The sequence below is a fragment of the Corythoichthys intestinalis genome, chromosome 5 (genome assembly GCF_030265065.1).
Source record: "Corythoichthys intestinalis isolate RoL2023-P3 chromosome 5, ASM3026506v1, whole genome shotgun sequence".
NCBI classification, from domain to species: Eukaryota; Metazoa; Chordata; class Actinopteri; order Syngnathiformes; family Syngnathidae; genus Corythoichthys; species Corythoichthys intestinalis.
The window spans coordinates 2035834-2050639 of record NC_080399.1 but is presented as its reverse complement, the minus strand read 5'-3'; the positions used below and the strand labels follow the sequence as shown (position 1 = coordinate 2050639).

General features: G+C 38.8%; 1 protein-coding gene across 3 annotated transcripts in view; it reads left to right on the top strand.

Moving 5' to 3' along the window:
* The window catches only part of ccdc34 (coiled-coil domain containing 34), a 45661-nt gene that overhangs the window by 25306 nt on the left and 5549 nt on the right, over nt 1–14806 (top strand). For 2 of the 3 annotated variants that reach the window (XM_057836206.1, XM_057836207.1), the window contains exons 4-8: nt 5308–5557; nt 8825–8948; nt 10243–10350; nt 12543–12701; nt 12765–12888. In XM_057836206.1, coding sequence (XP_057692189.1) covers nt 5308–5557; nt 8825–8948; nt 10243–10350; nt 12543–12701; nt 12765–12888 — 765 coding nt within the window. Of the gene's footprint in view, nt 1–4591; nt 4849–5307; nt 5558–8824; nt 8949–10242; nt 10351–12542; nt 12702–12764; nt 12889–14806 lie in introns of those variants that run through there. The other variant, XM_057836208.1, reaches the window with a different exon arrangement.

The window sequence follows — 14806 nt, the reverse complement described above, 5'->3', positions numbered from 1 at the left end:
TTTAAGAACTTGAACGATAACTCGAGCTAAACCCAAGAACTAAATACGATTAGACGCACTCACGACATACCACGACCGCTTGTGAAAATGGTCCAAACTCATTTTGGCGTTCTCGATGTATTTAGCGTGACTGTGTGAAGTGCGAGTGACAACAGATTTCTGCCTTCCATGAATCACAATACCTGGAGTCGGGGTCAAGGGGTTAACTGGAAAGGAGCTACAAAATGAAGTGGACGTGTTGCAATTCAGAGTTTACCCAGTAGGCTCCAGCACCCCCGCTACCCTGGGTTCACTTCCTGTCCATATTGGGTCATTTCCTGTTCATATGAGGGATTTTGGTGTCACTTCCTGTGTATTTTAAGTAAATCCAGGATCACTTCCTGTTGATTTTAAATTAATCCAGGATCACTTCCTGTTGATATGGGGACATTTCAGGTTCATTTCCTGTACATATTGGATCACTTTCGGTACATATTGGGTCACGTACTGTTGATTTTGGGACATTTTGGGTTTACCCTCTGTTATATTGGGTCATTTCCTGTTGATAGAGGGATTTCGGGGTTACTTCCTGTTGATATTGGGGCATTTTGGGTTCACTTCCTGTATATATTGGGTCACTTCCTGTTGATATGGGGGATTTCGTGGTCACTTCCTGTTATTATGAGGCATTTTGGGTTTACTTCCTGTTCATATTTGGTCACTTTCTATTGATATAGAGTGATTTCGGGGTCACTTCCAGTTGATATTGGGGCATTTCGGGTTAACTTCCTGTATATATTGGGTCACTTCCTGTTGATTTTGAGGCAGTCCAGGGTCACTTCCTGTTTATTTTGGGGCATTTCGGGTTCACTTACTGTTCATATTGGTTTACTTCTGTTGATATAGAGGGATTCCGGGGTCACTTCCAGTTGGTATGGGGACATTGTGGGTTCATTTCCTGTACATATTGGGTCACTTCCTGTTGATTTTGAGGCATTCCAGGGTCATTTCCTGTTTATTTGGGGTCACTTCCTGTTGATATGGGGGATTTCAGGTTCACTTCCTGTATATATTGGGTCACTTCCTGTTAATTTTGAGGCATTCCAGGGTCACTTCCTGTTTATTTTGGGGCATTTCGGGTTCACTTACTGTTCATATTTGGTCACTTCCTATTGATATAGAGAGTTTTCAGGGTCACTTCCTGTTGATATGGGGGCATTTCGGGTTCACTTCCTGTATATATTGGGTCACTTCCTGTTAATTTTGAGGCATTCCAGAGTCACTTTCTGTTTATTTTGGGGCATTTTAGGTTCACTTCCTGTTCATATTACTTTACTTCCTGGTCATATAGAGGGATTTTGGGGGGTCACTTACTGTTGATGTGGGGACATTGTGGGTTCATTTCCTGTACATATTGGGTCACTTCCTGTTGATTTTAAGGCATTCCAGGGTCATTTCCAATAAATGTTGGGTCACTTCCTTTTGATTTGAGGTATTCCAAGGTCACTTCTGATAAATGTTGGGTCACTTCCTGTTCATTTCAGGGCATATCAGGGCCACTTCCTGTTTATATTTGGTCACTTCCTGTTGATATGGGGGCATTTTGGGTTCACTTCCTGTTTCGATTGGGTCACTTCCTGTTGATATGGGGGATTTCGTGGTCACTTCCTGTTTATTTTGGGGCATTTTGGGTTCACTTCCTGTTCATATTGGTTTACTTCCTGTTCATATAGAGGGATTTTGGGGTCACCTACTGTTGATGTGGGGAGATTGTGGTTTCATTTCCTATACATATTGGGTCACTTACTGTTGATTTTAAGGCATTCCAGGGTCACGTCCAATGAATGTTGGGTCAGTTCCTGTTGATTTTGAGGTATTCCAAGGTCACCTCCAATAAATGTTGGGTCACTTCCTGTTCATTTTGGGGCATATCAGGGCCACTTCCTGTTCATATCGGGTCACTTGTTGTTGATTTGCGGGCATTTGCGGGGCCTAAGAAACAAGAAGTGATCCACAAATGCCTCAAAATCAACAGGAAGTGGCCCAGAAAATAATTAAAATCAACAGGAAAGTATCCAAAATATAAAAGGAATGTCCTTAAATCATAAGAAACTGACTCAAAATCATCATTAAGTGACCAATAAACAGGAAGTGACCCATACATGCCCTAAAATCAACAGGCAGTCATCCGTAATGTACAGCTAGCGACCCCAGAATCCTTCCAAATGTACCAGAAGTGACCCCAAATTAACTCATTGAAAATGCTCCACATCCAATACATTTGAATTGGGTGGACAAGCTGTGAATGCTCATTAGCTAGGAGCAATAGGGAATGGGACGTACTACGTCACTGTTTGGACGCGCCTCCATGCTGGCAATATGATTCACTTCCGGGTCGGCAGACTCAATGCGGATTGTAACGTGTGGTCGTGCTAAACTAACTCTTTCGGTGTTTTAGAAAGAAATTATGGGTGTGTATTGTTGTGTTACCGGGTGCAACAGCTTCTCCTACGACTAAAAAAAGGGCGAGGAAAACTGGACTCACTTTTCACCGTTTTCCTGCATGGAGGACCAAATATCAGATCACGAAGGCACGACTGATGGCTGGATTGCAGCGGTTCGTCGGAAAAGCATTTCTTATGATCATATTTCTGCTGGAATGAGAGTATTCCCCTCATCTCTACTCTTGTAAGTTGAACGATTTATCCGTTTTGGTTTCAATACGGTTTTTTTTGTACTGTTGTGTAAATCTGCCTCGGTAGCAATGCTAACCTACTCCTCCTCCTCACCTACCTGTTGTGTTACTAGGAAAACCTGCATATGAAATGCTGACAACACATCCCGATTGGTCACCATATCTCTTCTTGGGTTATTCTGAGGTCAAGCGCACCACATCGGAGCGTTATGAGAGGTTGGAAAGGCGAAGAGTGCACGCTGAAACTTGTTTGCTCTGCTCTTACAGACACGATCCCAAGTGTTGTTGTGAAAAGTCAATAAAATATGAATACCAAAACATGACTTGAACAACTTCTTGACAAACTGTAACTGCTTGTTGTTTACTTCAGGTCTTCATAATAAAAAGGTGTAATAATTACAAAGTCAGGTGACTTAATTTTGTTATTCTATTTGGAATATGCATTGACAATTTTTGGACAGTGTTGTAGACAAGAACTGGGACTGATAAGTTGCAATAGATTTATTTCAAGTAATGCAATTTCTCCAATACGATATTTGAATTGACAGTTGAAAATCTTTAAATTAGTGCAAACAAGGCCCACCCTCTGACGGTGGCAGCAAATATTATATCATTATAAGTAATACACAAATACAAGATCACAATAAACGTGTCTTTGTCAAAGCAGTTTAAAACACTATTTACTGGCCTTGGGTAAATTGCCAGACAGGATAAATATGTGCTTTAAAGTTCTTGCATTTCCATTTTAAGTATTGCAAGTACTAGTCTCCAACACAGTATTTGAACTGACAGTTTAAAATCCTTTTAGTACAAAATGGCCCACACTCTGGCAGGGGGCAGCAAATATTATAATACATTATAAAAAGCTATATACTATATAAATACAAGATCACAACAAAACCTGTATTTTTCAAAGCAGTTAAAAAACATCCAGTGGCCTTAGGTAAATAAAGGTGTATAAATATGTACTTTACAGTTCTTGCATTTCTATTTTAGGTATTGCAACTTTTCCAACACTATTTGAATTGACAGTCTAAAGTCTCCATAAGTGCAAATAAGAATATTATAATTTAAAAATAATAATAGAATATATAAATTCAACATTACAATGAAACGTGTCTTTGTCAAAGTGGTTTAAAAAAATAAAATAATAATAATACGTCACTGGCCATAGTTAAATAGCCAGGCAGAATGAATGTGCATTACAGTTCTTGCATTTTCACAAGTTAAAAGCCCGCAGTTCATCGACGAGAAGGGCAGACCCAGATGGCGTCTGCAGCAGGGGCTTGTTTGAGTCCGACACAGGACAAATGAAACCACTCCATTGAACAAATTTTCTTTGTCAAATGATCCAAGAAGAGAGATGGTGACCAATCGGGATGTGTTGTCAGCAGGTTTACCTAGGAACACAACAGGTAGGGGAGTCGTAGTAGGCGAGCATTGCTACCGAGGCAGATTTACACAACGGTGTAAAAAAAAGAAAAACGTATTGAAACCAAAAGTGGATAAATCGTTCAACTTACAAGAGTAGAGATGACAGGAACACACTCTCATTCCAGCAGAAATATGATCATAAGAAATGCTTTTCCGACGAACCGCTGCAATCCAGCCATCCGTCGTACCTTCGTGATCTGATATTTGGTCCTCCATGCAGGAAAACGGTGAAAAGTGAGTCCATTTTTCCTAACCCCTTTTTTTGTCGTAGGAGACGCTGTTGCACCCGGTAACGCAACAATAAGCACCCATATTTTCTTTCTAAAACACCGAAAGAGTTAGCTTAGCACTACCACACGTTACAATCCGCATTGACTCTGCCGAACCGGAAGTAAATCATATTGCCAGCATGGAGGCGCGTCCAAACAATGACGTAGTACGTCCCATTCCCTATACGTCATACTTGTGTTCATAATTCAGGAATTTTGTGTTGTCCAATTATCATTACCCATTTTTCCTACACTCACACGTAATGCAATATTGTCAATAGTTATTCTAAAACTGAAAAGAAGAACAAAAACAAACAAACAAACAAACAAAAAACAGCGCGGTCATCCAGAAAAATGTCGTCATGGTGACAAAACCAGCGTTAGAAGTCGAGACGCATTGCATCATGGGAGGTTTTAACCGGGAAGTTGGGAAATGCTCTCAATTTTTCATCTAGTTCTTGCATTAAAAAGGTCAGTAAGACGTATTTTATGTACATATGTCAACATTGACAACGAAAATAATGAGATAAAACACACATACGCCCTAAAGTTTAATCCTAAAACCTATGTGAAGCGTAGTCATCATGAATGCTAACATCGTTAGCCAAAGTTGGCGAACAGGAACGCGCGAAGTAGCGTTTTTATAAGGTTTAAAATGCTACAATGAATGTTTATACTGTCGCATAATTATTGATATAAAGTGCGGATTTTTTTTAAAAAATCTGCGATTAACGTATTTGGCTGCGATACAATTAACAAGACTCGCTTTAAAAATGCTATTTTTACTTTGACCACCCACAACTTAAACTTTTGACCACTTGTAACCCTCAAACTCGGGTAACACTTCAACCGCCTTCCGAGTGAGAATTCGGCTTTCATGTTCTTTTTAAAGATTAAAAACAAAGCTGCTTTTATGTCCATTTTATGCAGAAGTCGATCGACGAGCAATGTCCGGCTGGTGCCTTCCGAACCCCGCTGCGGTCACTTCGGAGAACTTCAGCTCGACTCCTCTCAAGCTGAACGAGACGAAATTTGTCCAAATTCCGAACTTCAAAGTGGGAGACGGCGTCCTTCCTGAAGACGACGACACGTACTCCTTGCTGTCCCCGATTTACCACGATAGTTACGAGAGTGGTGATGATGAAGACGACGATATCAGCGCCACTCAGGAACCTCCCAGGTAGGTACTAGGACAAAAAATTAGAGGTCATCTTTAAACCTGTCGCGATATGCAATAATTCAATTAATCGCAGGGTAAATGTAAATGAAGTCGTTTTTTTTCTTGTTAGCCTGTCACGCCTTAAAAGCTTGCAGTTGCTCTATATTGCCTGTGGGTGGCAATGTTTAGCATGTGTAAAGACCGCTGCGTTCACAATACCTAATAAGGGTAGGAACCTCTAGGTCACCTTGCCACATACCAAAAAAAGATATACTGTATATATATGCCAAAAGCCATTTTGCCATATACCAAATACCACTCTCCGTTCTCACTGTCTCTCCAGCAGGGCCGAGACTGAAAATTGGTATTTGGTATAGGGCAAAATGTTTTTTGGCATGTGGCATTTTTTTGGGTATGTGGCAAAATGGCTTTTGGCATATGGCATTTTTTGGTATTTGGCATTTTTTTTGTATGTGGCAAAATGGAAAATTTGGACGTGCATAGCTGTCAATGGCATGGACGTGCATGGCCTGCAAAAATGCCATATACCAAAAAATTCTCTATTAAAAAAAATGCCATCTACCAAAAGCCATTTTGCCACATACCAAAAAAAATACCACATTCCAAATCATAATGCCATATACCAAAAATCCATTTTGCCACATGGCAAAAAAAAAAGCCATATAGCAAAATCCATTTTGCCGCATACCAACAAATGACACATAGCAAAATCCTTTGTGCACCCTACCAAAAAAATGACACATACCAAAATCCATTTTGCCACATACCAAAAAAATGCTGCATGCCAAAAGCCGTTTTGCCATATACTAGGCCTGAACGATATTGGAAAAAAACTATTGTTGCGATTTTTGGGGGGTTTGCGATATATTGCGATATTATATTGCGATATTGAAAAAAAATTATATATATTTTTTTAAAAGAAATTTTCACTTGATGACTTGAATAGCTGTTTGGAAAGACTTTGGATGACTCACCTTCACCACAGTGTACAGTGATCCCTCGTTTTTCGCGGTTAATGGGGACCAGAACCCGCCGCGATAGTCTGCTTCTTTGGCCAGATCAAAGCCATCGTTAACTTTAATAAGCAAGTGCCGCAGTGACTGAGAGGAACAAAGGACTGGGAGAGGGAGGGTGTGAGGCTGTGCGCAGAGTAGAAAGCAAGGCGTATATGGATTAAAAAAACAACAACAAACTATCGCACGTGCTTGCGATGGGACTATCGCGCACGTGCACATCGCGATGGCGATGTTTAAATGATATATCGTTCAGGCTTACAATATACCAAATACCACTATACGTCCTCAGCCCTGCTGGAGAGACAGCGAGAGCAAAAATTGTTATTTGGTTTATGGCAAAATCGCTTTTGGCATTTGGCACTTTTTTTGGTATGTGGCAAAATAGATTTTGGTATATGGCATTTTTGATATGTGGCAAAATGGCTTTTGGTATATAATATTTTATTCTATATGGCATTTTTGCAGGCTATCCACGTCCATGCCATTAATGGCTATGCACGTCCCAATTTTCCATTTTTTTCATTTGAAACGTACAAAAAAAATGCCACGTACCAAAATCTATTTTGACACGTACTAAAAAATATGACACATACCAAATAAAAATGCCATATATCAAAAGCCATTTTGCCACATACCAAAAAAATGCCACATACCAAAATCCATTTTGCCACAATACCTCCAAAAAATGCTTTATTCCAAAAGCCATAAAACAAATACCACTTTTCATTCTCGCTGTCTCTCCACCAGGTCCGAGAAGGAAAAGTGGTATGTGGTATATGAAAAAATGGCATGTGGCATTTTTTTTATGTGGCAAATGGATTATGGGATGTGTCTTTTTTTTTGTTATGTGGCAAAATGAATTTTGGTATGTGGCATTTTTTTGGGGTATGTGGCAAAATGGCTTTTGGTATGTAGTATTTTATTTTATTTTGTATAAAGCATTTTTTTTTGTAAATGGCATTTTTGCAGGCCATGCACGTCCATGCCACTGATGGCTATGCATGTCCAAATTTTCCATTTTTTCATTTTGCCACATACAAAAAAAAAATCCAGATACCAAAATCCCATTATGCCACATGCCGAAAAAAAGCCACATACCAAATCAAAATGCCATATACCAAAATCCATTTTGCCACATACTCAAAAACGAAAATGCCATTTGCCAAAAACCATTTTGCCATAAACCAAATACCACTTTTCGTTCTCACCGTCTCTCCAGCAGGGCCGAGAACGAAAAGTGGTTTTTGGTGCATGTCAAAATTTCTTTTGGCTTGTGGCATTTTTTTGGGGGTATGTGGCAAAATGGATTTTGGTACGCGGCATTTTTTTGGTATGTGGCAAAATTGATTTTGCTATCTGGCATTTTTATTTGGTATGCGGCAAAATGGATTTTGGTGTGGCATTTTTTTGGTATGTGGCAAAATGGATTTTGGTATATGGCATTGTGTTTTGGCATGTGGCATTTTTTGGTATGTGGCAAAATGGCTTTTAGTATAAAGCGTCTTTTTTTTTGGTAATTGCAATTCTTGCAGGCCATGCATGTCCATGCAATTGATGGCAATGTACGTCCAAATTTTCAATTTTTTCATTTTGCCACATACAAAAAAAAAAGCCACATACCAAAATCCGTTTTGCCACATACCTTCAAAATAGCCATTTTGACATATGCCAAATACCACTTTTCGTTCTTGCTGTCTCTGTCGGTTGTAGTACAAGGCTCACGATACCGATGATTTCACGATATGATGATACAGCAATTATCCATACAAAATATAATGGCAATGACTTTGAAGCAAAATCAATGATTTCGATAGGCTCTAATTGACACGGAACAAAAATGGCGCTGGGTTTCTTACTTATTTTATATTCTGCACTATGCTAGCTTCCAAATGACTCCCATTATAAACATTTGATTGGCAAAAAAAAAATGAATAATTTGGCTTCAAAGTTGCTAATTTGCTATTTTTAGGCCAAAATGACCATACTGGAGCAAAACCAACAAATTGATAGGCTTTAATTGGCAAAGAACAAAAATAGCGCTGGTTTTCTCACTTATCTCATAATCTGCACTATGCTAGCTTTTAAATGACACCCATTATGAAAACTCTGTTTGGCTAATAAATTGTATAATATGGCTTTAACGTTGCTAACATGCACTTTTTAGGCCAAAACGACAGTCACTTTGGAGTAAAATCAGACTTCAAATGGACATGAAGTCATTGTAACTTTGTTTTTGCTTGTCTTTTTTAAGAGTTGAGGAGGAGGAGGAAGCTCCCTCAGAGCAGATAGAACCCGAAAGCCTCACTCCCTGGGAAATGTGGCTGTTAAACAAGGCTAAAGAAGACAAGATTAAAATCAAAAAGAAACTAGAGGAGGCAAGTGGCAACTCATCGGCTGCGCTAAGTGTGGATTTATTTCACAAATGAATATTGGCTGCTAGAGCTGGGAATCTTTGGGCACCTAACGATTCGATTACGATTACGATTCAGAGGCTCCGATTCGATTATAAAACGATTATTGATGCACCCCCCTCCTTTTTTTTTTTTTTTTTTTTTTTTAATAAAGTTTTGTACATTAGTTCCAAAATTGTTCAAAAATACTCTCAGGCGAAACCAAACTACTATTTCAGTATCAAGTTAACATATAGCAGTAAACAAATATACAAAAATAACATTAAATAAAAAAACTCCAGTCCCCATTCTGTATCAGCAGCTTTAAACTACATTCAATTAATTTAATGTTGTGAATCAACCGTTAAAGTTGTTAAAATTGCTCCCGTTATTCCATAATTTCCCTTTTGTCTACTTTTGACATGTGAAAGTTTTAAAACTATTTTAAAGATAGATTCAAGTCAATATTTTACCGATTTAGGAGTATTTTAGATAAAAAGTTAATTAGGTTTGCTTGGAAGGTTCGCTACAACAGCATTGCAGGGAAGTTTACTGCTTTAAGATGGCGGCCGTTTACTAACGCCCGCATCTAGCTTTTTGCAGATGTGCTGCTACCGCTACCGAGTCTACAATCCATCTAGTCCTATATAAATGATATCTACCGTAACATTATGTAGCTTAGCTGTACTTGTAGCAGCTTTTCGGCAGCAGGCAGGTATGTTGTTGTGTTTTTTTATCTCGTGGCGTGAGTTGAGCGTTGGCATTACCCGAGGGGCCGGTTAATGAGAAGCATAATGTTTAGCTACTCCCGCTCCGTTCTGTCCCGAAGCCCGCGCGGCGCGCTGAGTGTGTTGTACTTCCGCTTTACTTGGCATATTTCAATAATCGGAATTTGGATGTTTGTGAATCGTTCTCGAATCTTCCACGGCCGAATCGCGAATAATCTAAGAATCGGAAATTTTGCACACCTCTATTGGCTGCCGTGGACTACGAACGATCGCTGTCAGCCGCTCTTGGTCTGAATTTATTGGACGTCTGTCGCTGTCAATGGCACTGAAAGATAATCTTTCAATTCCCGTTCAAATGTTTATTGCTGCCAATGGCAGTGAATCATTCAAAAATTGCAATGGAAGAATTCAATAAAAATATAACTACTTGTGGAAAACAATTTTAGAAAGTTAAATAAAAATGATAATAGATCATGTGAATAGAAAAATTCAAAATGTACACTTACTGATTTACATTTTAGTATATATGTAATGCTCTCTTTCTTAACCAGGCGCATTTCCTGAAAGAAAAAGAAGCAAGAGAAGAAGTGGAACGCAAACAGAAAAAGATGTTGGAAGAAAAAAAAATCCGAGACTGGCAGAAGCTCAAAAAAGAACAGGTAACAAGTAGTGGTGGGAACCTCTAGGTACAGTGGTATGAAAAAGTATCAGAACCTTTTGGAATGTCTACTATTTCTGCATAAAATCGCCATCAAATGTGATCTGATCTTTGTCAAAATCACACAGATGAAAAAACAGTGTCTGCTTGAACTAAAAACCACCCAACTTTTATTTCATATTTTAATGAGGATTAGTGCTGCAACGATTAACTGATTAACTTGAGTTGGGCTGCAGCTATCGATTATTTTAGTTGTCGATTAATCGATGAACTAGTTTGAATAATCAAGTAATCGAAAAAGGAACATAAAATTAAAATACCTGAGCTGAGCCTCAAACGGTATTAGAAATAAATAAATACGGATCTATGTACAACAAAAGAACAATTGGCTAACTTAAATGGCAAAAGTCCGCTTGCTTAAATGCTATAAAATGCTCACGTTTTTTTTCCAATGCTCTTAACAAATGGTTCAGACTCATATTACCACAAAAAAAAGGCCAAATATACATATAAACTCAATTCTGAATGCATTAAAAAACATTAGCCCAAAGAAAAACTTAAGTTGGTCTTAACAGGGAGCAGTTGGATTCAGCCATGTGAAATGAGGCGGACCAGTGGGCAATGTATCCACCCTAATCAATAAACTAAATGGAAACACTTTCAAAATAAAACATTACAACGCCACTTTAATTAAATGAATACTCGAGGCAACAAAATTTAATTTGAATCTTTTTTTCTAATCAAATACTCAAGTTAATCGATTAATCGTTGCAGCACTAAACTCGAGTATTCGATTAGAAAAAAAGATTCGAATTAAATTTTGCTGCTTCGAGTATTCGTTTAATTAAAGTGGCGTTGTAATGGTTTGTTTTGAAAGTGTTTGCATTTAGCTTTATGGATACACTGCCCTCTGCCTCATTTCACATGGCTACATTGTCTACATTTTTGGTAAATTTTTGAATTTCTAATCTTTAAATCAAAGACAAAGCATATAAAAAAAAAAACACCAGAGAGCTGCTCCCTGTGAAGACCAACATAAGCTAAATTTTTGTTTGAGCTGTTTTTTTTAATGCATTTGTAATTTAGTTTATAGGTATATTCAGCCGTTTCTTGTGGGAAGATGTGTGTGAACCATTTGTTAAGAGCATTGTAAAAAAAAAAAAAAAAAAAGTTAGCATTTTATAGCATTTAAGCTAGCAGAATTTTGCTATGTAAGTTAGCCAATTGTTCTTTTGTTGTACATAGATCCTCATTTTTAAAATTTTTTTATACTGTTTGAGGCTCAGCTCAGGTATTTTCATTTTTTATGTTCCTTACCCGATTACTCGTTTATTTGAACTAAATAGTTCATCGACTAATCGACTACTAAAATAATCGATAGCTGCAGCCCTAGAGGATATTATGCAAATAATGACAGAAGGTGGGAAAAATAAGTGAACTAGTGCTGCAACGATTAATCGACTAACTCGAGTATTCGATTAGAAAAAAAGATTCAAATTAAATTTTGCTGCGTCGAGTATCCGTTTGATTAAAGTTCCGTTGTAATGGTTTATTTTGAAAGTGTTTCCATTTAGTTTTATTGATTTGTGACCTCTGGTCTACCTCATTTCACATGGCTGAATCCAGCTGCTCCAAGTAAAGACCAACATAAGCTAAGTTTTGTTTGAGCTAATGTTTTTTTAATGCATTCATAATTTAGTTTTTTGGTATATTTAGCCGTTTTTTGGGGGGATATGTCTCTGAACCATTTGTTAAGCTGTTCAAGAGCATTGTTTGAAAAAAAAAAAAGTTCACGTTTTGTAGCATTTAACCTAGCGGACTTTTGCTATGTCAGTTAGCCCAATTGTTCTTTTGTTGTACATAGATCCTTATTTATTTATTATTTTGTACCGTTTGAGGCTCAGCTCAGGTATTTTAATTTTTCATGTTCCTTATCTGATTACTCGATTATTCAAACTAACTAGTTCATCGATTAATCGACTACTAAAATAATCGATAGCTGCAGCCCTAAAGTGAACCCTCTGCCTAAAAAGACATAAAGAGCAATTGAAACCCATTTTTACCTAACAATTGAAGTCAGGTGTGTGCCCTACCCACTATAAAACACACACCTGGCAAGAATTGTCTTGATGAGAAGCATTGTCTCTAGATTTGATCCTTTTTAACACACATTTCTTGTTGTCATCGTCCAAGGAAAAACAGGATCAGCTTGTGAAAACCACCAAAGAAGAAACCGAGGCGCGACTTCGGGAGGAAAAGCAAAGAGAGACTGAAAAGAAAGCGCAACAGAAGTACAAAGACTGGTTGCACAAGAAGAACCAAGAGAGGCTGGAAAAAGAGAAGAAGCAAAAAGTAGGAGCTCCTTTTCAATGTTCTCGTGTCTTCTCGACTTGATCTTTAATCCTCTTCCGACAGGAGCAAGCGAGTCTGAAGGAGGAACAAGAGAAGGAACGTCGACGGAAAGCGGAGCAGACTTTTAAGGAATGGCTTGCCAAAAACAACGAGAAATTGAAAGCGAGTCCCAAAACGCCTTGTTCGAGTGAGTGCCGTCTTACGATTAGGGATGGGAACCTCAGGGTTGGTCACAATATTATTTGCGATAACGATGATCTGACGATGTGGAGATTCAACAATTATTGATACGTAGGTGAGGAAGTCATTCTACATACAACTAATTAAATGGAAAAACTACGTTTTTTCATCCGTCTGCTATGAATCTCAAAGAGTTTATCACTAGTAGATGTCCAGTGAATTTTCAGGTCATGTCCTGTTGCTTTTGGGGCTTTTCTGGGTCACTTCCTGTTGATTATAGAGCATTTCTGGGTCACTTTGTGTTAATTTTGGGGTGTTTCAGATCATTTCCTGTTGATTTTCCGCCACTTTCTGTTGATTTTAGGGCATTCTGTGTCACTTCCTGTTTTTGGGGCATTTCAGATCCTTTCCTGTTGATTTTCTGTGACTTCCTGTTGATTTTGGGGAATTTTTGGGTCAATTCCTGTTGATTTTGGGGCATTTCTGGGCCACTTCCTGTTGATTTTGGGGCGTTTCGGGTCCTTTCCTGTTGATTTTCCATCACTTCCTGTAGATTTTAGGGCATTCTGTGTCACTTCCTGTTTTTGGGGGCATTTCAGATCCTTTCCTGTTGATTTTCTGTGACTTCCTGTTGATTTTGGGGAATTTTTGGGTCAATTCCTGTTGATTTTGGGGCATTTCTGGGCCACTTCCTGTTGATTTTGGGGCGTTTCGGGTCCTTTCCTGTTGGGTTTCTGTCACTTCCTGTTGATTTGGGGCATTCTGGATCACTTTCTGTTGATTTTGGAGCATTTCTGGGTCACTTCCTGTTAATTTTGGGGTGTTTCAGATGCTTTCCTGTTGACTTTGGTTCGTTTCAGGTTCTTTCCTGTTGATTTTCCGTCACTTCCTGTTGATTTTAGGGCATTCTGTGTCACTTTCTGTTTTTAGGGGCATTTCAGATCCTTTCCTGTTGATTTTCTGTCACTTCCTTTTGATTTTGGGACATTTACAGGTCACTTCCTGTTGATCTTGGGGCATCACAGGATATTTCCTGTTTGATTTTCTGTCACTTCCTGTTGATTTTGGGGAATTTGGGGGACACTTCCTGTTGATTTTGGGGTATTTCAGATGCTTTCCTGTTGACTTTGGTTCGTTTCAGGGTCTTTCGTGTTCATTTTCTGACACTTCGTGTTGATTTTGGGGTATTTGGGCCATTTCCTGTTAATTGTGGGGCATATCGGGTCCTTTCCTGTTGATTTTCTGTCACTTCCTGTTGATTTGGGGCATACTGGGTCACTGCCAGTTTTTAGGGGCATTTCAGATCCTTTCCTGTTGATTTTCTGTCACTTGCTGTTGATTTTGGGGCATTTTTGGGCCACTTCCTGTTTTTGGGACATTTCTGTGTCACTTCCTGTTTTTAGGGGCATTTCAGATCCTTTCCTGTTGATTTTTTGTCACGTCCTGTTGATTTCGGGACATTTACAGGTCACTTCCTGTCGATTTTGGGGCATCACAGGGTATTTCCTGTTGATTTTCTGTCACTTGTTGATTTTGGGGCATTTCTGGGCCACTTCCTGTTGATTTGGGGGTGTTTCGGGTCCTTTCCTTTTGATTTTCTATCACTTCCTGTGTATTTGGGGCATTCTGGATCACTTTCTGTTGATTTTGGAGCATTTCTGCGTCACTTTGTGTTAATTTTGGGGTGTTTCAGATCATTTCCTGTTGATTTTCCGTCACTTCCTGTTGATTTTAGGGCATTCTGTGTCACTTCCTGTTTTTAGGGGCATTTCAGATCCTTTCCTGTTGATTTTCTGTCACTTGCTGTTGATTTTGGGGCATTTTTGGGCCACTTCCTGTTTTTGGGACATTTCTGGGCCACTTCCTGTTGATTTTGGGGAATTTTGGGGTCAATTTCTGTTGATTTTGGGGCATTTCTGGGCCCC